The 25,805-nt window shown below is 46.4% G+C and overlaps 1 protein-coding gene across 1 annotated transcript in view; it reads right to left on the bottom strand.

The window, feature by feature from the left end:
• Positions 1–25,805, bottom strand: part of SMAD6 (SMAD family member 6) — a 131,777-nt gene that overhangs the window by 34,112 nt on the left and 71,860 nt on the right. Inside the window, exon 3 of the mRNA XM_086958004.1 lies at positions 24,530–24,607. Coding sequence (XP_086814130.1) covers positions 24,530–24,607 — 78 coding nt within the window. The remainder of the gene's footprint in view (positions 1–24,529; positions 24,608–25,805) is intronic.

Raw genomic sequence — 25,805 nt, 5'->3', positions numbered from 1 at the left:
TCAGGAGCGGGCAATGTAAGGCCTGAAGGTTTATGGTCAATGCTCATGAAAACTCTCCTACAAGTGCGGAGATGAGATCCAGAAAACAATTTTTTAACGTGATCGTCTGATTTTTGTGTGTACATATTACGGTGTCCATGCATCTTAATGCATATTGGTAGCACCACATTTCCATTAAGAAAACATATCTTGGAATATCAAAGAGCAATTAGGAATGTGGATGCTGCCCATCCAGTTGACCGACACTTCACCACCCTGCATGAGTGTGATGTGTCACTGTTAACATTCTGTGCGGTTGTTAGAGTGGGGGGAACTGTACAAGAAGGCCGAGACACTTAGAATCCAAATATATTTTGGATTTACAAACAAAACACCCCATTGGTTTCAATAAAGATGAGGAATTGGCAGATCACGTAGGCAGAGTACATAGAATTATGGACACATAATGGTAACTGTCTGTGTTCCACACATCATACTGGGCCTATGGTTCTATTTAGCATTATGTGTATGTTACAGTTTATCAGTGAATGAGTTGGCAAGAATGATGCAGTCTGTCTGAATTTATATTCTTAGGATAAGGCATCAGGTGAATCAATATGAATATATTTTCCGAATTTGGTTGGCCTATTTGGATTACCTTAGGCTATATTTTGAAATATCAAGAATTGATTAGATATACAATTATGTGAAGGCGCATCGATAACTGCTGTTTTAGTTAGGTCTCGTCTTCTCTCCAGATATGAAGGTTGATGGAGATGGAGTAATGACATCTCTAGGTTTATAGGATGCTGGATGACACTTTAATTTGGGTGACTAGTTTGGGTTTATATAGGAATGTATACTGGTGTTTTTACTTAGATTTTTATGTATTTTCTGGTATTGTTCCAGGTTGTGGTTATCACAGTCTCCTTTTATTTTATATTTTTTAGGTTTGTCGTTTTTAGGTACCTGGGTTGGAGAAATTGAACAGTCACTGTACTAGAACTGATCTTGTAGAAAATGTATATTTGATTACATGTCATTGATAAGTATTGTGTGTATAGGTGGTGCATTGAGATTTATTATGCAAAATCACTCATTCAATAGTAGTCACTTGCCCTGTATGTATTATATTTGAACCATTTTATTCAATGCCATATACACAATATGTCTGATGTTTACATGTTAATTGATGCCTTATTCGTAATTGATTATGGTATTGGACAGTGCGATTGGGCCTTTAAAATATAGATACGGTGCCTGGCAATAATTTGGATGCTTAACATATAGAATATGGTGTCAGTGTACACTTTATGATTAAATATGTGCTGCTGGATTTAGTTTCCTGTTGGAATGAACACTATGTGTTTTAGGGTAACCCGAGATGGAGACCAGCGGTATAAGGAGGTGATACTAGTAAAAGTTTTCAGCATATATATGCATCCAATACTATACCTGGCAACACGGATATTAGTCTTATCGCCTGAAATATGCATTGGTTAATATTTGTATTTGATTATTTGCCCAGTTGCTGCTAAGGAGTTTTGTATATTTTGAACGTTGTTAATGAAATGCCAAACATGAGATATTGTGTTTTCTAAAAAGATATGGTATATTTAACCATGATTTTACTGTTTTCTGTGTCTATGAGGTTTGTTTTGTATATAGGTTCTTAGAAAGGTGGGGTTCACCAGCCTGAGAAAGGCTCAGCCAAACTGAAATGTTTTGGTGCCACCATGATGCTGCCGTAAGAAGATAAATATTGGATTTGAGGCTGCTTTAGAGTGCTTGTCTTTTCTTTGGGATTCCCTAAGTGTTTTGGAGATATATATATGTACACACACACACACAAACACACGCAGCTATATATATATATATATATATATATATATATATATATATATATATATATATATATATATATATATAAAAAATCGGAAAAGACATTGACATACAAATTGGACTAAATGTTTATGCATTTACCAGTGCCATCATTTATTTCTATTTTTATGTCAATGAGTGTCCCGTTTGTTGTGTCCTGAAAATCTGGTCACCCTACTCTATGTACACAGACAATGGGTCTCACCCGAGTGCGTGATCGGAATGGGATGGTTGGCTGCAACTCTAGGAACACAAGAGCTGTATCTGAAAGCACCAATAAATTTAGTCAGACAAGGTGGCACCAGGCCTGGCTCAATCCTGTCGTCCACACTGACGAAGCGGTGTGGTTTGTCTTGGATCTAGTGCGTAACGCTTGTGAAGACATCCTTTGAGTTGGTCAAAAACTCCCAATCCTTAGGATGGCACAGATTACACTTTTGTGCTGTCCTGCTGAAGCTTCCGACTGTCAAGACGAACAAAAGTGCCCCTGGTGAATCAAATGAATCTAATAATTAATTTAGCATTTCATGCACTACAATTTACAAACAGAGGAGAGAAATATTTTGATTAGTCAAAACCTTCATATAGAACACAGTTTGGTATACAAGTGCCCTATTCACATCACCTTTAGAGTGGGACAATTGAACCCCATCACCACTTCCTTCTAAAAAAACAAATAAATAAAACCACGTGGGCAAAGTTTAAAAATGTACTAAATAGATAGATAGATAGATAGATAGATAGATAGATAGATAGATAGATAGAGCAAGCCCAAAGGCTAAAGAATAGAGTATCATGGAGGTCGAGCCCTGATTTGAGCAAAGTTAAAATCACAGAAAGTTTGATTGAGGTCGGGAGATTATGCGGTAGACTGCAGTTCATAAATAGGAATTTGACTGGAGGAGAGTGGTTTATATGAACACGGGTGATAACATTTAACAGCAGCTGGCAGTGCAATGCTAAGTAATTTTAGCTTTGCTCTAATCTTCAGGTTATCACTGAATTGCTGGACCTCCATCAAGTCTGGTGGAATGGTCTCTATGAATTGCTAATAAGGAGACTAAAAGGTCAACACAATATGAGCTCTGGAGGATGGTACTGAAACTGGATGAAACAGGAGATTCAAGTTCGATTTTGTAAAATCATTAGGGCTGGGCCTCCATGATATTCTATCAGTTGGATGGAGGGGTAGATACATTTATATTTATTTATTTTAACTTTGTCCATATGTGTTGTATTTCTGTTTTTTAGAAGGAAGTGGTGATGGGGTTCAATTGTCCAACCATAAAAGGGGACATGAATAGGGTACTTGAATACCAAAACTTTGTTCAACAATAAAGTATTGAATAATCGAAATATTTCTCTTTGTTAAGTGTATAACATGAAATGCTAAATAAATGATTAATTTTATTCGACGCACAAGGTGCACTTTTGTAGGTCTTGACAGTCTTTGGGTTATCACAGCCCTTGTGAGGATATGGTTCAGGGTACACCCCACTTGTGAGTTGAAGCTTCCGTCTGGGACATTTTTGGCGCGGTCTTTGTTTCTTTGGTGATTGACCACGAACTCGTTTTCCCAAGTTTTAACGTTGCTGTTCTCTTGAAAAAGTGTAGGTCTTTGAGCACAACAGTGATCTCTTCATATAAAGCTGCCACTTGTAAGACTTTCCTGGCAGGGAATTAAATTCCATGGAGTCATGGACCTGATAAGGAGGGCGGCTAGTACATCTGCTGGGTTGCTCCAGATTTGTGTGGTGCTTAAATGAAGACTGGGAGTACACGTGTGTTTGGCAGCCCCGGCCTCTAACACTTCAACCCTAGATTTCTATCCTCGGCTGTGCGGTCATTGCTAGAATGGTGTGGTGCGAATGCAGAGGTGCGAAGCATCCGACAGACAATTCACGCTGCCTGCTCACTGCAGTGGACTCATCACACTGCCCACTGATACAGGCTCCTCATACTGCCCATCGGTGCACGCTCCTCACACTGCCCACAGGTGTGGACTCCCTGCACTGTTCACCAGAATAGAATCCACACACTGCCCAAATATGCAAGCTCCTCATACTGCCCACTGGTACCAACTACTAATAGTGCAATCTCCTCACACTGTCCATCAATTTCAGCATACTGCTAATTGGAACCAGTAGCCCACCCTGTTCCCCAGTGCACACTCCTCAAACTATATTCCAAAGCTAACTCTTCACAATGCATGCTCTACAGCCTCCCCTCCAGACCAAGATCCTCACACTGCCCACCAATGAAGTTCTCTATTCTGCTCATTAGGACCAGTTAGCCCCACAGCCCACCAGTGCAAGCGTCTCTCAGTTCCACCAGTGCGCATCTTTGCAGTGCCCAGCGGTGCAAGCCCTTCACAGTGCCCACCCATGCCATCGCCTCACAAAGCGCCCCAGTGCAAGCGTCTCTCAGTTCCTCCAGTCAGTGCAACCTCCTCACAGTTCCTCCCATGCAACCTCCTCACAGTTACACCCATGCAACCTCCTCCCAGTGCAATCCGGCACAATCGCCTCACTGTGCCCTGCAGTGCACGCTCCTCGTAGTATCCTTCAGTGAAAGCCCCTCACATCGCGCCAGTGCCAGCTCCTAATCCAGTTTCCCGGGCCCCGCTCCCACCCGGCCCCAGCACCAGCTCCTCTAACCAGGGGCGGCTCTAGGCTCATAGCGGCCCTGGGCAGGGAGCGTAGGTAGGGGGCCCCGGAAGAGGGGGTCCAGGCGGGGGGGAGCGCGGAGGCCAGTAAAGAGGGGGGGGGATCAGGGTGTTTGGAAGTGGAACGGAGTCGGAGGCCGCCAAATCCCTGACAGGGGCCGCCACGCAAATATGTATCCATCCTCAGAGGATTATTATATTAAGGATATATATTGGAGTGGTAGCCCCTGGGGTTTGGTGGCCCTGTGCAGGTGCACAGCTTCCACATGCCTAAGGCTGCCCCTGCTCTGACTGTGAAGCCTAGCCGTGGGTGAGCGGATACTCGCGGCTGCTTTTCCTTCAACTAGAAAAGGGGGTTGAGTCAAAGGTGGGAAGGGTGTGGAAACTGTGGAGTGGCCAGGCACTCCTCGCGCCCCATTCTATTCCTTGCAGCCCTGGGCAGCAGAGCCAGCTCGTGCGTCAGCGCCATCACACAGCAGCCCCAGTCAGCCTCCCTCTCAGTACACCCAGGCGCTTCAGCGTTCGACCTTTGAACTCCGAGAGTGCGTCTGCACCGGCACGCACTACTTCATTTACTCAGACGAGAAAAGAAAGCAGTTTAGTGGAATGTATGTCAGCTGGCGCGCGAGACGCTGGAGGGGTCGGTCGGGAGGAGGGAGCACCAGACGGATACGGAGTGCGAGAGCGGACATTCTGGCGGGCGATGGCACTCGGGTGGAGGTACTGGATGCGCAACCTGTGATTGCGCTGGGGTTGGGAGGGGTCTAGGATGTCAAGGGGTAACACCTCAGCATACGGGGCATTATCAACACAATATCTACAGTCTTAATCAACGAATCTCCCTGCACTGTTTACTCATTTTTCATGTTGTATTTTTATGTTATAATCTCTGTTATGCTTCCTTACCGCCTTCCTACTTTGTAATGCAATGTTCTTCTGTATTTATAGTGGACATGTAAAACGCTCCCATACCTACGGGTCAAGCTAGCGCTATATAAAACTAAAAATAAAAATAAAGGATGGGTCCCACCAACGAGTCCATCCCCTCCTCACACTCGCCGTTTTGTGACGGGCCCCTTACCCAGCTGCTCTGAATGGGCCTCGGTGCTGCTGAGATACCCGCAAACTCCAACCGCCCTTGCCCCCCCCCCCCCAAAGATACTTGTAATGGCAGATTACTCCCCCCCCCCCCCCCCCACACACACCTCAGTAATCCTGCGAGAGGGCATGTACAATAATGGCATAGTGAGTTGGTACATGGTCTTTACAGAGACGAGAGCAACCCCGGCTGCGGAGATGGGCCTCAGAGGAGCTCAACATCGCCGCCTTACTCCCCCGCCCGTGTCCTTGTTACCCGGGTGCGAGGGGCCCCCAGAATGCCTGGCTGGGTGTATGTTTGGGAGTCTGTTCTCCGATAAAAACCCTTCAGAGGTCAGGGAACATGAGCCGCCTGAGAGACTCCGCCACACCGCCCACCTCCCCCCGTGGTGACAGGGGTGGGCAGGAATGCCCTCTGACCCCGGCTCCACCACTAATGCCTCAAAGATGAAAGGAGACTTTTCAATTAAATGTTGAAATAATGTTGTCTAAGAGTAAATCACTCGGTGTTTCCTGCATTCCGCGCATTCCTGCAGCCGAGATCCCTCCTGTAACCCAATGCCCTGGGATAGAAGCAAGTGGGAGAGAGGGGGGAGGGGGGTGGAAAGGAGGGAGCCATCGAGGTGGGGGAGGGTGGGCTCTGGCGGGGAGGCGTTGGGCAAGCTCTGGTTTGTGGGCCTGCGGGGTGACGAGAAGGGGGTTCCGAGAAAGCAACGGCGTGCAGCCCAAGAGCGCCTCCCCCCCTTCCATAACCAGGGCACAGGAATGTCACTCGCAAACGCGGGACGTGCAGTCACTGGTGGCCTCCGCACAGAAAGTCGGTTCCAGGAACTAAACGCCCATATTTACAGCGCTTGGAAACGGCATGAACCGCGGCATTAGGAGCTGTGCAAAAGCACACTGAATTATTATAAAATGGCTGCATTCTCGCCTAGATACAAAATACGGTGCGTGTACACTGAAGACACCTCAATAAACGTATACACGACTGTCAGATAGAAGGCAAGGTAAGCGACCAGAAGGCGCTACAGCATCACGCACACAACGGTACTGCTCTATACACATGCTGCTAACAACACGAACAATCAAGCTTCAATAGTACACAATAATGACGGAGTTCATCCAGGACGTGAGCCTAAGATTATAATTCGGAAAACTTTGGACACGGTCTGGAAACCACAATAACTGCCTGGCATGGAACTCGTATAACCCGCCATGACAAGGAAACTGGAAAGGTTACCCCCAGGCAGGCGGTGTGCAGCCTACACAGGAGAAGGTAGAGCTCAAACTGCAGACGCAAGGCACGGACCCCTCGGTTTCCATCTCTAAAGCACCTCAATATCCCCCCAGGAACCTCGTCATGTCGTGCAGCACGGCTGTCTGCCTCTGACTGCAGCGCCATCTCCAGAGCATCCTCACCCGTCACGTCCTCTCCTGCAGCACGCGGCTGACCCGAGAGCTAGGGTGCCTTCCCAGCATTGCTTTATTGGAACACGGTCCAAGGACTCGGGACGGCTTTTCCCGGCCGCCAAGAACGGCTTGCAGCTTGCCTGGATCACTTCAGCTTCCAAGAGATGAGAGTCGTGCCCAGGTCTCCGTTTCCTTCACGAAGCACAGTGTCCTTCCTGAGGCAGGCAGGGAACCTTTATTTGACCAAAGCCCATTTTTTTGGGTCCGGAGACTGCCCTATGAACATCACACTGTCCTTTAAATTCGCGTCCTTTCATGGAACACAACTCTATGATGAAAGCAAGCCTTACTTTGCCGGAGCACAGGACTATATCCAAAGCAGATCTTTCTTTTGGGACCACATCTTCTTTTCTCGAACCTTGGGTTACGTTTCTGGAGCATGGCTCCGTTTTCAGAGCATTGTTTGTCCTGGGGAATTGCTTACTTTCCTTGAGCACAGGACAAGGGCCGAGCGTGGCTTCTCTTTCCGGGAGCACAGCTTTCTTGACTGGAGCAAGGGCACCATGTCAGAGCATGGTTTCCTTTTCTAGAGAAAAACAAAATGAGTCCCTAATCAAAATGCAATACGTGTTTGGATCATGTGCTGGACAAGTAACTGTGCAGTTCAACATTAAGGTTATCTCAAATACATAAAACAATCAATCAAATACATAGTTGCTTAAAAACAATTGGGCAAGGTAATGTGACACTATCACTTTTTTATTACAATTGAAACATTATGGTCACATGTTGGTATAAAAACATCTAATTTTCCTAATACATTGTTATAGATATACAACACAAGAAAACTACACAATGGTCGACACCGCGTTTTGGTGAGATGTATCTCTTTCACCTTCTTCAGGACAGAGTTTTCTAAAACTGTTTTCACATTCAATATACTGGAAACGGAAAGGTAAAAGGATTTCTTCCGCAGTGTTTATTATTGATAATAGAAACCTTAATATTGGAAACGACTACATGAGGGTTGTGTTCGTTGGAGCCACCGGTCACTCGGGTTAAATATTAAAACATCCTGACCCGGAAGTCGTTTATTTGGAAGCAGGGAGGCCGATGTGTTTTTATTAGATTTGAATTTTCACTGTTGAAATATTCTCATAGCAACCAGATCAGTATCTCATCGCCAATTACTGAAAACGGCGAAATAATCGAAAAGGAAAAAATCTGAGAATTGAACCTCAAGTCACGGAATACTTGCAGTTCTATGGATGGATCAGTTTAGATATGGTATTCATGTTTTAATATTTAACCTGAGTGACCGGTGGCTCCAACGAACGCAACCCTCATATATTGGTTACCAATTTTAAGGTTTCTATTATCAATAATAAACACCACGGAAGACATCCTTTTACCTTTCTGTTCCCAGTATATTAAATGTGAAGAAATTTTTAGAAAACTCTGTCATGAAGAAGGTGAAAGAGATACATCTCACCGAAACGCTGCGAGACCTTTGTGTAGTTTTCTTGTGTTGTATACCTATAACAATGTATTAAGAAAATGAGATGTTTTTATACCAACATGTGACTATAATGTTTTATTTGTAATACATTTTATTGATACTGTGACAATAGCTTTTCAGTCATAAGCCATGGGTGGCGTGTGCTCATGACGGCATGGAGCTGTCATGAGCACACGCAGCTCCTCCCACGCGGCACTAATTTTTCACCTGTGCAGGCGAATTAATGAGCGGGCATGATCATGACGGAACCACGCCGTCATGAGCACACGCCACCTGTGACTCATGACGGCATGGAGCCATCATGAGCACCGAATCGCTGCGCTCACCCCCTAGCCCCCGCGCTGCGGCGGAATTCGCAGTGCAGAGAAGGGGTTAAGCGACTTTGTATTTGATTGATTGTTTTATGTATTTGGGATAACCTTAATTTTGAACTGCACTGCACAGTTACTTGTACAGCACATGATACATACACTTATTGCATTTTGATTAGGGACTCACTTTGTTTTTCTTTATTTCACTGCCCTGTCCCTTTTCTTAGTATCAGGGTACCTCCCTCTCTTCACACACTTTCTTTCCTAGAGCACAGCAACCTTTTCTAAGGCATCATGGGAAGCCAGATTCTCTCCCAGAAGCATGGCTTACTTTTCTGGAGCTTGGTACCATTATCAGACATCACAGGACCAGGAACCAGGGCATGGAATTGTTTCCTGCACCATAGATTCCTTTCCGGAAGCATTAGGCCAATCATTTTCAGAGCATGGTTTGCTTTCCTGGAGCATGGGTTCCACTCCTGAAGCAAGGCTTCTTTCATTGGGAGATGACACCATTCCTGGCGTAAAACAGCATTGCTCACCCACTTTTCCAGAAACATGGCTTCGTTTCCTGTAGCACAGCTTCTTCTCTTTCCCAAAGCATGTCTTCCATCCTTTCCTGGTGCATGGCTTTACTGTCTAGGATTATCTTATTAGAGCCCAGTACTGTATGCGGTGCAGATCACTAAGGAGGCGATTCTCTCCAGGAAAGTAAGAATGATTTAGTGACCCATTGTTCTATCTCCTAGGAGTGCCTGGTCCTGTCCTGTGGCCACAACACTATCTGAGCTTTAACAGAGCTCTAAACTGATTCAAATGCAGACAACCAGACACTTTATAGACGTCAGGAGATAAAGAGAATTAATACAAGGTCTAAATCCTAATGGGACAAAACTGATAACTGTCCTTGGGCCACGTGTAGTCTTTATTGGAGAAAGTGGTACCTTCTACCTTGCATTGCTTTCATTCTTTCAAGAAGGAACTATCCTGGGAACAAGGTTCCTGCAGAGCTTAGATTTCTTTGTTGGATGGAGCAAGGCACAAACTTTAAGATATGGTTTCCTTTCTGGTGCAAGACGCCTTTCAGGAGTGCAGCCTTTCCCCATGTAGAGAAGTGTACGGGGGCAAACCGGCTGCTATTTAAACACAGATTCTCTTCTCGGAGCTCGGTTCCATATTAAAGTTCGGATTTTTGCTGAAGCACAGTAACAGCCTTGAACACAGTACCTTCCTGAAGCAGAGCATTTCCTAAATGCGCAGCTTTCTTTCCTTTAGTGCATCGTCCATCTTTGGAGGAGTCCTTTATTCAAGCTTTTATTCCTTCCCTGAAATGCAGCAACTTTACTGAATGCTATACCTTCTTGGAACAAGGCCGTTATTCTAGAGCACGGTTGCCTCTCCTAGAGCACAGCTGCTGGTACCTGCGTACAGCTCCCGTTCCCGAAGCACAGCTGCCGTTCTTGAAGCACTGCTGCCGTTCTCGAAGCAAAGCACAGCTATAATTCTCAAAGCACAGCTGCCGTTTCCAGAGCACAGCTGCCATTCCCAGAGCACAGCTGCCATTCCCAGAGCACAGCTGCCATTCCTTAAGGACAGCTGCGGTTCTCAAAGGACTGCTGCGGTTCCCAAAGGACTGCTGTGTTTCCCAGAGGACAGCTGCCGTTCACAGAGCAAGCGGTTCTCGTAGCACAGCTGCCGATCTCGAAGCACAGCTGCCGTTCTCGAGGCACAGCTGCCGTTCGAGGCACAGCCGCCGTTCTTGAAGCACTGCTGCCGTTCTCGAAGCGAAGTACAGCTGTAATTCTCAAAGCACAGCTGCCGTTCCCAGAGCACAGCTGCCATTCCTTAAGGACAGCTGCGGTTCTCAAAGGATTGCTGCGGTTCCCAGAGGACAGCTGCCGTTCACAGAGCACGCGGCCGTTCTCGAGGCACAGCTGCCGTTCTCAAGGAACAGCTGCCGTTCTCGAAGAGCAGTTACCATTCTCAGAGCACATCTGCCGCTTCCAGAGTACAGCTGTCGCTCCCACAGCACATCTGCCGTTCCCAGAGCACGGCTACCATTCTCGAAGCACGCCATTCCCGAAGCACAGCCGCTGTTCCCAGAGCACAGCTGCCGTTCCCAGTGCACGCCGTTCTAGAAGCACACCTTCGTTCCCAGAGCACAGCTGCCGTTCCCAGTGCACAGCTGCCGTTCCTAGAGCACAGCTGCCGTTCCCAGAGCACAGCTGCAGTTCCCAGAGCACAGCAGCAGTTCCCAGAGCACAGCGGACATTCCCAGAGCACAGCGGACATTCCCAGAGCACAGCTACCATTCCTTAAGGACAGCTGCGGTTCTCAAAGGACTGCTGCGGTTCCCAACGGACTGCTGCGGTTCCCAAAGGACTGCAGCGGTTCCCAGAGGACAGCTGCCGTTCACAGAGCACGCGGTTCTCGTAGCACAGCTGCCAATCTCGAAGCACAGCTGCCGTTCGAGGCACAGCTGCCATTCTCGAGGCACAGCTGCCGTTCTCGAAAAGCAGTTACCATTCTCAGGGCACATCTGCCTCTTCCAGAGCACAGCTGTCGCTTCCAGAGCACAGCTGCCGTTCCCAGAGCACAGCTGCCGTTCCCAGAGCACAGCTACCATTCTCGAAGCACGCCATTCTCGAAGCACGCCGTTCCCGAAGCACAGCTGTCGTTCCCAGAGCACAGCTGTCGTTCCTAGAGCACAGCTGCAGTTCCCAGAGCACAGCTGCAGTTCCCAGAGCACAGCTGCAGTCCTCGAAGCACAGTTGCAGTTCCCAGAGCACGCCGTTCTCGAAGCACACCTTCGTTCCCAGAGCACAGCTGCCGTTCCCAGTGCACAGCTGTCGTTCCTAGAGCACAGCTGCAGTTCCCAGAGCACAGCTGCAGTCCTCGAAGCACAGTTGCAGTTCCCAGAGCACAGCCGCCATTCCTTAAGGACAGCTGCGGTTCTCAAAGGACTGCTGCCGTTCTCAAAGGACTGCTACGGTTCCCAGAGGACAGCTGCCGTTCACAGAGCACGCGGTTCTCGTAGCACAGCTGCCGATCTCGAAGCACAGCTGCCGTTCGAGGCACAGCTGCCGTTCGAGGCACAGCTGTCGTTCTCGAAGAGCAGTTACCATTCTCAGGGCACATCTGCCTCTTCCAGAGCACATCTGTCGCTTCCAGAGCACAGCTGCCGTTCCCAGAGCACAGCTGCCATTCCCCAAGCACAGGTACCATTCTCGAAGCACGCCATTCCCGAAGCACAGCTGCCGTTCCCAGTGCACGCCGTTCTCAAAGCACAGCCGTCGTTCTCAGAGCACAGATGCCGTTCCCAGAGCACAGCTGCCGTTCCCAGTGCACGCCGTTCTCGAAGCACACCTTCGTTCCCCGAGCACAGCTACCATTCTCGAAGCATGCCTTTCCCGAAGCACAGCCGCCGTTCCCAGAGCACAGCTGACGTTCCCAGTGCACGCGGTTCTCGAAGCACAGCCGCCGTTCCCAGAGCACAGCTGCCATTCCCAGAGCACAGCTGCTGTTCCCAGTGCACGCCGTTCTCGAAGCACACCTTCGTTCCCAGAGCACAGCTGACGTTCCCAGTGCACAGCTGTCGTTCCCAGTGCACAGCTGTCGTTCCTAGAGCACAGCTGACGTTCCTAGAGCACAGCTGCAGTTCCCAGAGCACAGCTGCCATTCCCAGAGCACAGCTGCCATTCCCAGAGCACAGCTGCCGTTCCCAGTGCCCGCCATCCTCGAAGCACAGCCGCCGTTCCCAGAGCACAGCTGCCGTTCTCGAAGCACACCTCCGTTCCCAGAGCACAGCTGCCGTTCCCAGTGCACAGCTGTCGTTCCCAGTGCACAGCTGTCGTTCCCAGTGCACAGCTGCAGTTCCCAGAGCACAGCTGCAGTCCTCGAAGCACAGTTGCAGTTCTCAGCGCACAGCTTCATTTCCCAGCTTCTATTCCTAAAGCACAGATAAATTCTCAGAACACAGCCTAATTTCGTCATATACCACTTTCTTTCCTAAAGTGCAGCATCTTGATTTGGTACTCTGACTTCCTGAGAAAGGCTGGCATTTCTGAAGCACAGTACACTTTCCTAGAGCCTGCTCCTTTCATGGGACACAGCTTCATTCGTTGGAAATGGCCTCATATATTGGAGCAAAGGTTTCATTTTAAGTAGATGGATACTGTTCTCGGATCAGGTTTCATCTCCTGCGGCACAGGCACCTCGGATCTCCACTTCCACTCCAGGAGCTTAGCATGGCTGCGTCCTCGGAGCACAGCGGCGTCTCCCGATCACAATATATCTGTAGGCCGTCTTTCCTTTCCTGGGGTATAGTACCCCCTTGGGGTAGCAGGACTCCCTTTCCTGAAGCATGGTGCCATCCCGGAGACCAGTTTTTCGTCTTGGAATTCAGTCCCTCCTGGTGCACAGCTTCCTTTGCATGAGTGTAGTACCTCCGTAGATCACGGCTGCCAATCCTGGAACACAGCAACTTAGTAAGACATTCTTCCTTTCCTGGAGAGAATCGCATCCCTAGAGCAAATCTTTCGGTCACGGGGCACATCTCCTGCGTTTGCAGAGCATGGCTCCTTTCCAGTAGCACTTACTTCCTTGAGCAGAGGGCCTACTTGGTACACGGCCCCCTCCCCTTCCCTCCAGCACGGCTCCCTTTCTTAGAACACGGACCCCTTCCCTCGAGCACAGATCCCTATCTTAGAGCACGGCCCCTCCCGTTGAGCACGACTCCTTTCCCTCGAGCACGGATCCCTATCTTAGAGCACTGCCCCCTCCCCTTGAGCACTGCCCCCTCCCCTTTAGCACTGACCCATCCCCTTGAGCACTGCCCCTCCCCTTGAGCACTGCCCGTCCCCTTGAGCACGGATCCCTTCCCTCGAGCACGGCTCCATTCCCTCGAGCATGGAACCCTTCCCTCGAGCACAGATCCCTATTTTAGAGCAAGGCCCCTCCCCGTGAGCACGGCTCCTTTCCCTCGAGCACGGATCCCTTTCTTAGAGCACTGCCCCCTCCCCTTGAGCACGGATCCCTTCCCTCGAGCACAGCTCCTTTCCCTCGAGCATGGAACCCTTCCCTCGAGCACAGATCCCTATTTTAGAGCAAGGCCCCTCCCCGTGAGCACGGCTCCTTTCCTCGAGCACGGATCCCTTTCTTAGAGCACTGCCCCCTCCCCTTGAGCACGGATCCCTTCCCTCGAGCACGGATCCCTTCCCTCGAGCACAGCTCCTTTCCCTCGAGCATGGAACCCTTCCCTCGAGCACAGATCCCTATCTTAGAGCACGGCCCCTCCCCGTGAGCACAGCTCCTTTCCCTCGAGCACGGAACCCTTCCCTCGAGCACAGATCCCTATCTTAGAGCAAGGCTCCTCTCTGGCGCAGGGCCAGGCTCTGCTCGCACACAGAGGCGCCTGACCCGGCTGCAGGGCAGGATGCGAGACTGAGGCCTGGTCTCTTCACTCAAATAAACAATTCACAGCCTTATTGAAAACGGGAAGTCGGCATCCTGGATCACAACCCGGCGGCTCCCAGGGGTGGTGGGATGGAGGGGGGCCGGGGAGGAATTAAGGTCGTTCCCTTATATAACATCTCTGTCCGACACGTCCCTCCCCAAAGAAGTAATTCATATTGTGAGAAACATTCCCTTGGTAGAGAACATAGCTCAAATCTTTAAAAAAAAAATGCTAGCCGGCTCATTAAAATATGAAACCCGGCAACAAACTTAGCTATTCACAGGGATGCATTTTGAGGGATTTTAGCAGGAAAAAAATTATTACGTGACTAAAAAAATTTGGCAAAAATTTGTGTCGAACCTCCAATTGTTGTCGTGCCTAGGGGTGGGCGGGGTTCGCGAAGTTGCACTATGCGAAGTGCACTTCGCACTATGCGAGCTATGCGTAGCACTACGCGAACTGCGTAGTAGCATGTTCACACTGTGCAAGATGTAGTTTTCAATTATTGCAGTGTGGCCAAGCATCCGGCACTGTGCAATCATTGAAAATGGCATCTTGCACAGTGCGAGCTGTACTTTTCTGCCGCCCGAGTAGATTTTTACTCGAGCTGCAGCTTTCTCAACGCGGACTGGTAGTTTCTCATCGCAAAAGGTCGCAAGTATGCGCGACCACTCGCAATGAGAAACCAGACCTCCCCGCGTTGAGCATCTCGCTGGGAGGTTTATTTTCCATGCTCGCGATCGGCAACATGATGTTGCTGATCGCGAACAAGGAAAAAGTCTTGCGAGGATGTCATTTTGCTTGCTCGCGGTCGCCAACTGGACGTTGAGGACCGCAAGCAAGCAAAAAATAACCGCTGCACTACGTTATGCATTTTCGCACTGTGCTACGTGCAGTTCGCGTAGTGCGAAGATGCGCAAACTTCACAAACTACGCAAGCGTAGCGTAGTGCTTTGCCCAGGGTTAGTTCTGCCCTCCTGATGGGCATGTCACTTCACACCCCCAGCCAATACCCTACGGAAGACGCTCGGGCATCACTATATCTGAGATCACTACTTCATAGAAGCCATAGCGAGATGTACAGACAGCACTGACCACCATAGCCCAGGGCAGGTCTGCACACACTAGTGACCACCTCAGAACTGTGAAGTGGTTCCCCATCTTGATTTCATAAAACCACACGAAATACAGTAGAGCAATCTCAAGGTTATATTTATTTTCTGCCTGCATCGCATGAATGTTTATTTCACATTTTAATGTTTTTAAAAAAAAGGTACAACAATTAAATACATAGAATGTATTAAACTTTAACCACGTCGACAAGTTAATACCGTCGATCATCAAACCGGAAGTAGTTCCGGCAGATCTTAGAAAAGTGGTTACTTTCTATAAAAGGTGTTCACTAAGGTTGAAGCTGAGAGCCTAAGTCCTCTGTGCCAGGGCAAATAGCCTCCCTCACAGCCTTATCGCCTATGTCACTGCCCCTTGTCTTTGACCTACAAAGATCACAGTACACAAATAAACCGCCTCGCTCTCAGTACTGTACCTCCTGGCCATGCACATCATCTAGCATAAAGCTAAAGAAATTACCCCCTCTATCAGACCGGATGCTTCAAGGGCACACTAACCCCACAGTACAAAGAAATGGCTCATCTCTCTCAGGAGGATGGTTCATGGGCACACTAGCCACACCGTACAAAGAAAGGCCTTATATCTCATGAGAATATGACCACACCGCCCAGGATAAAGAAATGTCACCTCTCTCTCAGGACCACCCCTTTTGTGTTAAGGCTCCCAAATCACCACTTCTGAGGAGGGTACCTTCTGCCTCATGGACACCTCAGCCCTCCGAGTACCAATAACTGCATCCTCTCTCTCAGGACCACCCCTCTTGTGTTAAGGCTCCCAAATCACCACTTCTGATGAGGGTACCTTCTGCCTCATGGACACCTCAGCCCTCCGAGTACCAATAACTGCATCCTCTCTCTCAGGACCATGATTATCGTCTCATGGGCACACAACATACCTCCCACACAAAGAAATACCCTTTTCTCTCAGGACTATAGCCCCTGTCTCATTTCACTATGTACTCACTCTCGGAAAAATATTGCAACATCATTACTTTCTCAATCAGGTCAAGATGTGACTCATACATCAACGAACTGAACTGCCGTGGCTCCAGTTATGTCGGCGCCATTAATAACCATGAAAAAGAAAAAGAAAGCAAAAAAATCAGCAGCATTCCCAAAATCAGTGAGTTGGGGGTGGGGTGGGATGGGGTGGGGAGAGACTGGAAATCATACGGCAAATAACACAATCTTCAAATAAACAATAGACGAAAAAACTGTTTGACCTGAACAAGAAAATCTCCATGCTCAGCCAGCTATACTGGGCGCCTCTAAAACGAAACTAGAACATTTCACACGATTCTGCTAGCCCAAACTGCCAAAGGTCAGCAATGGCATTTGTGGACACTCCATATAATAGTCACAGATTGAGCACCAATGGTGAGACATCATTTTGAACCCATCTCAGTGAATACCCGAATATAATTTATAGAAAGCCATCTATGACTCACATGCCATGATAGAAACCGAGATTCCCGCCTCCTAAACCCAAACCACCGTGTCTCACATCTTGAAAATCAATAACTGCTCAGTGGCCGAAGGTACATTCCCAGCAGCCCGCAGAAAGGTCAAGTCAAACTCCTGTTAAAAAAAGATCACCTCCACAGAACATTTCAAAATGGGACCAGATCTACAGTTTCTGAACCAGACTACAAAGAGCCAAGATGCACTCTGAGCTAAGAGCACATTCATAAATACAACCTGCTCGATGCCAATTAATGTGGTTTCAGAGAAGGGTGCAGCACTGAAACAGCAACTGTATCAATGACCAGTGGTGAGCTAAAGTCAGTGGAGGATCTTGCATGCTAGGCCTTCTTGACCTCATTTGGTACTGTCCGACTCGTCTCATCATAATTCAGGAAGCGTAGGAAGGGACGGTACCGTTTTAAAATGGGCAAATGACTACCATGGACAACCCTACATAGTAAATATGAGAACCCATCAGATGAACCCTCATTGTCACCACATGGAGTAAAACAAGGTTCCATTTGTGTTTCAAAATCTTTTAACCTATTTGAGTAATCACTAAATGAAAATATCAGAGAACTAAGCTTAAATATAGACCAACTGACAGATGCAACCCCGCTCTATGCACAAATAAACCGAATAAGATCCAATAAACCTACTGAAAGACCTAGAAGTAATAACATCATGGCTAGCCGAACACTCCAAAAAAACTCTCCAGATAAAACAATCTCTTCTTATCTCTCCAACCAACAATACTCACACCTAAAAATGGACAATGGAATCAAACCCATTAGGAGAACAACCTACAACTGTAAGCAAAGCGAAGTCCCTTGGCTGAATACTGAACAAGGACTCTTTGCATAGACACTAACAATAGCAAGTCCTACCGGCTATGCGCTGTCCACGATGGACAGAATAGGCCGCAGAGGAGGAGGACTGGGAATCCTGTACAAGGATTCTCTTATCTGTCGTACCCAGTCCCTTCCCACTCCCTCTGATCCCTATCAGGCCTTCTATTTATCTATTAAATCTCGCCCTTCAGATTCTTTCTCTGGCCTCCTGTTTTATAGGCAACCAGGGCCTAGATCTTCGTTTAGTCAGGATGTTATTAAACTGATAGAGCCATTCCTCGAGAGGCCTAATATCACTCTCCTTGGTGATTTTAATTTGGAAAATATGGACTTAGGTATACCCAAGTTTTCCTGGAAACTCTGGGCTGCTGCGGTCTGGCCCAGTTGGTGGAACGCCCTACCCATCTGGCAGGACACACTCTCAATGGGGTTTTTTCTAATGGCCCTATGACGGATGTATGACGTTACAACGCATACCATTACAACTACCTACCATTACAACGCGACCATTACAACGCATACCATTACAACGCATAGCGCTTAGAGGTGCTGGATAGTGGTAAGTATAATTTACTATTCCAACTCCAGTCCCCGTGGACACTAGGGAAGGTGTTGGATAGTAAATTAAACTTATTCCCTATCCTAGAGCGCCCCCCAGCGCAATGCGTTGTAATGGTATGCGTTGTAAAAGTTGCGTTGTAACAGGTGTATACCCCCTATGACCCTAGGCTGAAGGTGGGGCTTCCTGTCCCACTAACGTGGTCTGACCACTTTGCTGTGCCGCTGGACCTGTATCCTAGGTAGCAGTACTCCCTTCGTCTGGTCCTAGAAAGCGGGAGCTGAGAAGGAATTTTAATTCTGTTAATAATGAAGCACTCTCCCCCTTCGCCAATAAACTGGAGCTTGGTGATCCGTCAACGCTAATTCAGCTGCCCTGGAGTTCTCGCACACTCTTTTAGGAACAATGGCTATTCTGGCCTCTCCCAAGAAGCATTACTCAGCGAGGATAAGTCCTTCGGCCCCCTGGTTTTCAGACAGACTCAGACAGCTGAGACAAGGCTGTCGAAAACAGGAGAGGCTATGGCGGGCTCATCTTGATCCCTCCGAGAAAGAACGACAAACAATGCTTAAAGGAATATAAATTAGCCATCATGGAGGAAAAAAGAGCTTATTTCTCTAAAGTCACCGCCTCCCTTAATTCCTCTAGAGATCTTTTTAAGGTCATAGATTCCTTAACTTCTCCTCAGGTAGTAGACTCAATTGTGGAATCTCAGGATCTGTGTGACAAAATATCTGCCTTTTTTCATGCCAAAATCCTTGATATCTATGCTACTCTGGAATCTTCAAATTCCTGCCTTAGGCCGTCCAACCCTCCTCCCTCTACAGGGGTCAGGAGTTAGCCAGGTGAGCAGACTCAGAGTCTTCTTTCCTTCCCCCCCTTTGTCACGCGAGATCGTGGATCAGCTTCTAGACAGTACTAAGTCGGGCTCTCCTTTAGACTCATGCCCGCTTAAAGTGCTGAAAACCTACCGGAAAGTGGTTATTCCACCTCTTATGAAGGTTATGAACTGTGCCATTTCGGAGGGAGTCTTTCCCTCCCTATGGAAGACGGCGGTCGTAAAACCGCTTCTGGAGAAACCGGCCCTAGATCCAGGCGTCTTGAAAAATTTTCGCCCCCATCTCCCTGCTCCTGCAAAGATGTTGAAGGCCTATCTTAATCTACACCTCAGTACCTATCGTAAGGACTTTGCCCTCTTGAATAGCTCTCAACATGGTTTCAGGAGATACCATAGTACGGAAACTGCCCTCACTGCAGTCGCCAACAATATCCTTTCCCAGGTCGACAAGGGCCATACTACTCTCCTGGTCCTGTTGGATCTTACAGCGGCCTTCGATACTCCATCTCCCCTTATACTGGTTTCACCTCTTAGAGAGATAGGTGTCGAGGGCCCTGCTCTGAGACTTCTTGCTTCCTTCCTTACTGAAAGAGAACAGAGAGTGAAACTGGGTCAGTTTCTTTCTGCCCCTAAACCCTTGCACTGTGGGGTTCCTCAGGGCTCTTCATTGAGCCCTACACTTTTTAACTTTTATGTGGCCCCCCTTGCAAGGGTGGTGAGATCATTTGGGTTGGAGGTGCTGTCTTACGCAGACGACTCCCAAATAATGGTCTCTTACTCACTCTGTGAAGGACTCTGCCCAGAATTTCAGGAGCTGTATGGAGGCTTTCTCTCAGTGGATGGTTCAGAACTTACTGAAATTGAACAGGGAGAAAACTGAGGTACTGATCTTTGGGGGTAATTAGGAAATCTGATCAAGGGACTGGTGGTCGCCCTCGCTCTGGGAATGGCCCCGCCCAGTCCAGTATGGTAAGAACCTAGGGGTGCTAACGGACACTGCCCTTTCCTTCGACCGTCAGGTAAACAGGACCGTCTCCACCTGTTTTGGGATCATCAGGATCCTCAGAAAGATCTCCCATTATCTTTCTCCAGACGCAAACAGGCCACGCTGGCATTAGTTTCTTCCGGACTGGACTATTGTAATGCCCTCTATCTGGGCATCAACAAGAGTCTCATCCATAGTCTTCAAATGGTTCAGAATGCTGCGGCGAGGATGTTGTTGAACCTCCCTAGATACGCCTCAGCCTTGGCTGCACGTAAGAACTTAAATTGCCTTCCGATGCACTGTAGGATCACTTTTAAAATCCTATGTTTGTCCCATGAAGCCTTTTATGGCACCGGTCCGGAGGGCATTAAGTCACTTGTTCATCTTTATACCCCCTGCAGATCTCTTCGTTCTTCCAACAAAAACCTTCTTGCGGTTCCTAGGTTTGCCAAGGCAAAATGGGGTGGTAGAGCGTTCTCCATTGTGGCGCCCAGATTGTGGAACTCTCTCCCTCTAGAGCTATCAGGGCAGCCCTCTCTTCCTCTGTTTCATAAGGCCTTAAAAACCTGGCTTTTTTCTGAGGCATATCTGTAAGGCTGTCCCCTCGGTTTGTGTGCTGGATGATCCGCTCTAGAGCCTTGATGCCCTTGGGCTAAATTGCGCTCTATACGACCACATTCATTCATTCAATATTAAAAAAGAATGGTACAGGTCTGTGCACACATCTACATATAGCTGCTGGGATGGAAGTATAACGGGTTTAGAGTGAAGTCTCAACTTTCACAACACCATGGTCCCTATCTTGGACCCCTCCAATCCGCTTGTAATCCTTACTACCATTATTCAGCCGGGATGGAAGAACAACCGGCAGAGAGATTCGGATCTACTTCCCATTGCCAGAAAGCCCTAAAGAAGTCTAGGGGTACTTCCCCAGATGCAAAACGTGTTGGCTGATTAATTGTTGTAGACGTGTGCACAGGCATGTAGCATTTGTGTGAGACCTTTGGTCTGAAAACCAGGGGGTTCAGGGTCGTCCCCGTCCTGTTAGCACCGTCCCACAATATCGAGAGTCAAATATACGTACAACCGTTGCAGGAGCCAATTTCCTACCACATACGTTCAAAACCCACTCCTTGGCTCCCAATATTGCATAAGATGCTAACTGGCAACTGCATACATCAAACAGCCAATTTCTGAACGAGAAGTGTAAACAGCAGTCACAGTGACAAAACTAAGGGTCATATGTACAAAGCCTTTTTGCAGTCACAAATGCCCCAATTAAACAGCAAAAGGGTATTTTGGTATGTAAATCCAATTTGTGATTCAGTGACATGCTTCCAAATCACAATTTGAGGTTGCAAGTACATACCAATTTGCATTTGAAGGAACGTGTTTAGGGCATCCTTTCCGATTAGCAGTACTATGTATGTTTTGCAAAAGAATTCTAGTTGCAAAACATTCATTTTTTACCAACTATTGAAAGGTACTGGTAAGAAATTACTTAGCATAACGGGAAGTTTTTATATTTTTTTTATTTTAAATAGCGCTAGCTTGACCTGTAGGTATCAGAGCGCTTTACATACACCTTGTAACATAAAAACAGACGGAAATTGCATTACATCGTAGGCAGGCAGTAAGGAAACAAACCAGGGATAAAAAAATACAGCATGAAAAATAAGGTGGTTAACACAGTCCGGTCACCAACTATCCTTGAATGTCAAGAGAGAGAAGTAACTCGGATTTTGAAGTCTAGGTTAGTTGGCGTTGGTCAGGAAATGGTCTGCTTAGGACCATTTCCTCTTTGAAAATGTTGAAAAAAATATTTAAGAGTAGACTACTCCCTACTGTTAAAAAATGTAAGTTATGCTTTTTATTATTATTATTTTGTAAATGCATCCAGTTTTCCTTTAGGGGGGACCGGTTGAATATATATTAAAAAAGCTTAATTAAAAAGCAATCCCAGACATAGTGGTCAGTTGACCTCAGCAGGCCCCATCCCTGTGATGGTGTTGATTCCTAGTGGGTTTCAATTTGCGACATACCTCATTAATATTCATGAGGTAAGACGAATTGTGGACCAGTAGAAAACTTTTTTTGTGAACCGACCTATTAACACACAGATCAATTTGCAAAAAAATACATGATCGCAAAAATACTGGTTGCAAATTGCGACCTGTAGTTTACGACCAGGTCTACATACATTTGGCTCTACGTTTTTGCACCAGTTTTAAAACATGTTGTCACCTTTTATTTAGACTAATAAGTGACATGCCCTGTTCCTACCCACTTCCATTTCCGGGCAACAGTGGAGTGCGAATTTGTCAGCTTGACTTCCAATGCCGTGCAGGTTCTTAACCCGGACCACCATGGACAAACGAAATCCCGATCAAGAAGCACTAGTGCAGATGACCCGGCAAGATGACCTCGGACACGTGCATGCTATCATACTTATTAGACCATATGTTACGAGTTTCTAGCCGTTTCTGACCCACAATGTTTCTCCAGTCAGAGGATTAGAGGTATGCAAAGATTTTTTTTAGTAGGTTTCGTATAGGTTATCAAAAAGAAAGCGACTTTGCAAATTTTCCCACTTTCCCGATCCCACGTAAACAAACTTGGCGTTTTGCAAAAATGTATCTTGCACCTATACTTATTTAACACTAAAAAAATGTCTGCGTGAGATGAACTTTGCAGGATAGTTTTCCTTTACTGCGCTAAGCCATTGCACACGTCCAAGCTCTGCAAAAGATAAACTTTCAGAGGAGAAACTCAATATTCATTGTGAGCACAAAAAGCTTAGTAAGATGAAAACATGCAGAGAAAATTATAATGAGAAGCAGATATGGTCCTCTCACAACGCGAAGATAAAAACTTGCCTAGATGAAGATAAGCTGGTAAACTTTGCAAAATGTATCAAGGATGAACACTGGCAACTTTGTGAAACTTTGCCAGCAAGAAACACTTTGCATACTTCTATGCAGGATTACACCATGGTGAAATCTTAACCACACAGCAAAATTCCCACATTTTTCTTTAGGTGACATTTGCGAAATTATTACAAATTCTGCATTACACAATTTTGAATACTTTTTGTCAGGAAGAGACCGGTTTATGCAGAAAATATCTTCTCTTGCCAAGGGACATTTTCCGCCTCAACCAGTGTCTTGCCAGTACCGCGTGAGACTTCTTTTTTAACATGAGGCGTGCCCTGATGTAAAAATAAAAGTCTTGTGAGATAGGAGCTAACAATATTTCACTTTCACAGTGTAATTTAGCAAACTTTTTATGAGTTTTCACACACTTCAATCAAGGACGACCGTTTTAGACTGAAAGGGATTTTCTGACCGGCCGACCATATTAAAGTGCGTTATGATCACAGCAGTGAAAGACTCAGACATGTGATCAATTTTGTCCGGATTTTTTTAGATGTACTTGCCTATCTTCTAATAAAATCCTATCAGAATGAAAGGTATATATTCTTTACATATGCACTAAACGCCACAGAGGCAGACAAGATAAAAATAATAAATACAGCATCTATAGAGACACGATTTTTTTTTTAAAGCCATGTGATTCGATTTGATAGGGTTACAAAAAAAACTTTTAAAGCTTGAAAATTCCCTCTACAACCTCCAATCGAGCATCCTGGGACACCTCTTAATCTAAGAATGAGAAATGATGGCAGGATAAACCAAGCAACATTGTATTCCGCTGTCTGTGGGGTTATCTTTCAGAAGAATTGAGCTCCAGAACACAGTCAGTGCAATGGATGGGGCTCCAATAACTGGACCAAATGTTCCACATGAGGCATTAGAAATGGGTACAACAGGCCACACGAAACCTTCAGAAAACACAGAACAACAGAGGGTTCTTCCAGAACAGGCCACTCTATAAGAGACTGAGGCCAAGAAGCTGTGAGACTGTATAAATCCAACAAAAGTGGCCTCCCCAGTAGGACACCACACCTCCCATAAGGCCCTTCAGGGATCAACGCCATACTCAGTGGTCTGCACTTACCAGTGCTGGTATAACTTTCCATCTGCATCAGAACACCCCAAGCTATTGCCACTTAGTGCATCTCTTGAGTCTTCTCCCGTATGGCGAACCGTAACCTCCAGCCCCAGCCCACATACCACACATTCTCCCGCTCATACGGCTATCTAGAGTTTCTGTACCTCAAAAACGCCACTTGTATTTCTCCTGCCTCGTACAGTTGAGATACCAACCACTGGGCCTCCTTTCCTTTACAGCCATCAACCATAACCTGTTTAATGCCGTAAAACTGTCAGTTTTCAGGTTAATGAAGGGGGCCAGGCTCCTTCCATCACCAGCCTGTCATCCCTGCCACATACTGCATTTTTGCCAATGGCAATGAGACACCTACCAGAGAAGTCGCTGGCAGTGCCATAGGGTGAATTGGTGGGCTCCGTCTCAGTGTACGTCAGCGTCCAATCGGAGATTTCTGAAAGATAAGGTATAGGATAAGGTGATTTTAGCTTATTATCATTAATATTTTAAGAAGCCAATGCCTAAAAACTATAAAACCTTGTTTTTCAACAAAAATTAAATATAAAATTATTACAATCATTTCTAATGAGGTAGACCAAAGCACGGGTGCTTTCACACCAACCTGGCCAATGAATAAAAAGCATTAGGCGGGGTCCAGTGGATAGAGCACAACACAGTGCCACTCACTGATAATCAGGCTAACATCCACGCCCTAAATAATAACTCAGTAAGGTAAACACTTCCGCTGATATCCAATGTAGTCTACAGGTCACCAGATTCAATCCTAGCAAAGCCACCTCAACCTCCCATACGTCCCAAGTCAATAAATTGTGTACTATTTAATTGAGTTATAACACCTGTTATTTACAGGACTTGGAGCAGAATGAAGGTCAGTATGAATACAGCATGTAAACAAACAAGCAATTATATGATCCCACACTACAAAACACCACAGAAAGTCTCCTAGGATCTGTGAAGTGCTCACTGCACCTCTATCTGTGCTTCTTTCTATGGCACTTCATATATGTATTAGTATCGAAATATGATCATATGGAATGCTCCTAAGTGTATAACAATTTTTTTAGATATTAAAAAAAACAACAACATACTGCTTATGTACAGTTATTCAGGATATACACATGCATGCTTGACCAAGTAATAATATTACATGTATGTACATATGAGTATAGATATATGTGGAGCAATTCATTGTACACGTATGTATAGATATAGTGACGTTTATATATTTAGATATCAGGGTTTGTCTTTATACACATATGTATTCCATTTGTCATAAAAAAACATATAAAAAATATAAAAAACGAAAAAAAAATAAAGATTAACTTATAGGTTTGTCATTTTTTATAGATTACTTAAGTAGATGATTGTGTACTTATGGCGTTTTCCCCTATGATAACACACATATATATATCACAGTATGTAAATATGATTATAGGAAAGGCACGTTTAAGGTTCAAAAATGTATTTAGTTAGGAACACGCCATATATGTTTATAAACAACACACAGGAATGACTGAGCATGTAAATATTACTAGTTGCATGTACACACGGATCTTTATATAGTAGGATTTGTGCTTTGTATGTAAAAATCTGCAAATACACCGTTTGTGTGTGCACATATATATACACAT

This window comes from Lissotriton vulgaris, chromosome 2_1 (assembly GCF_964263255.1).
Source record: "Lissotriton vulgaris chromosome 2_1, aLisVul1.2, whole genome shotgun sequence".
Taxonomy (NCBI): Eukaryota; Metazoa; Chordata; class Amphibia; order Caudata; family Salamandridae; genus Lissotriton; species Lissotriton vulgaris.
The sequence above is the reverse complement of the archived record's forward strand: the minus strand, read 5'-3'. Positions and strand labels throughout refer to the sequence as shown.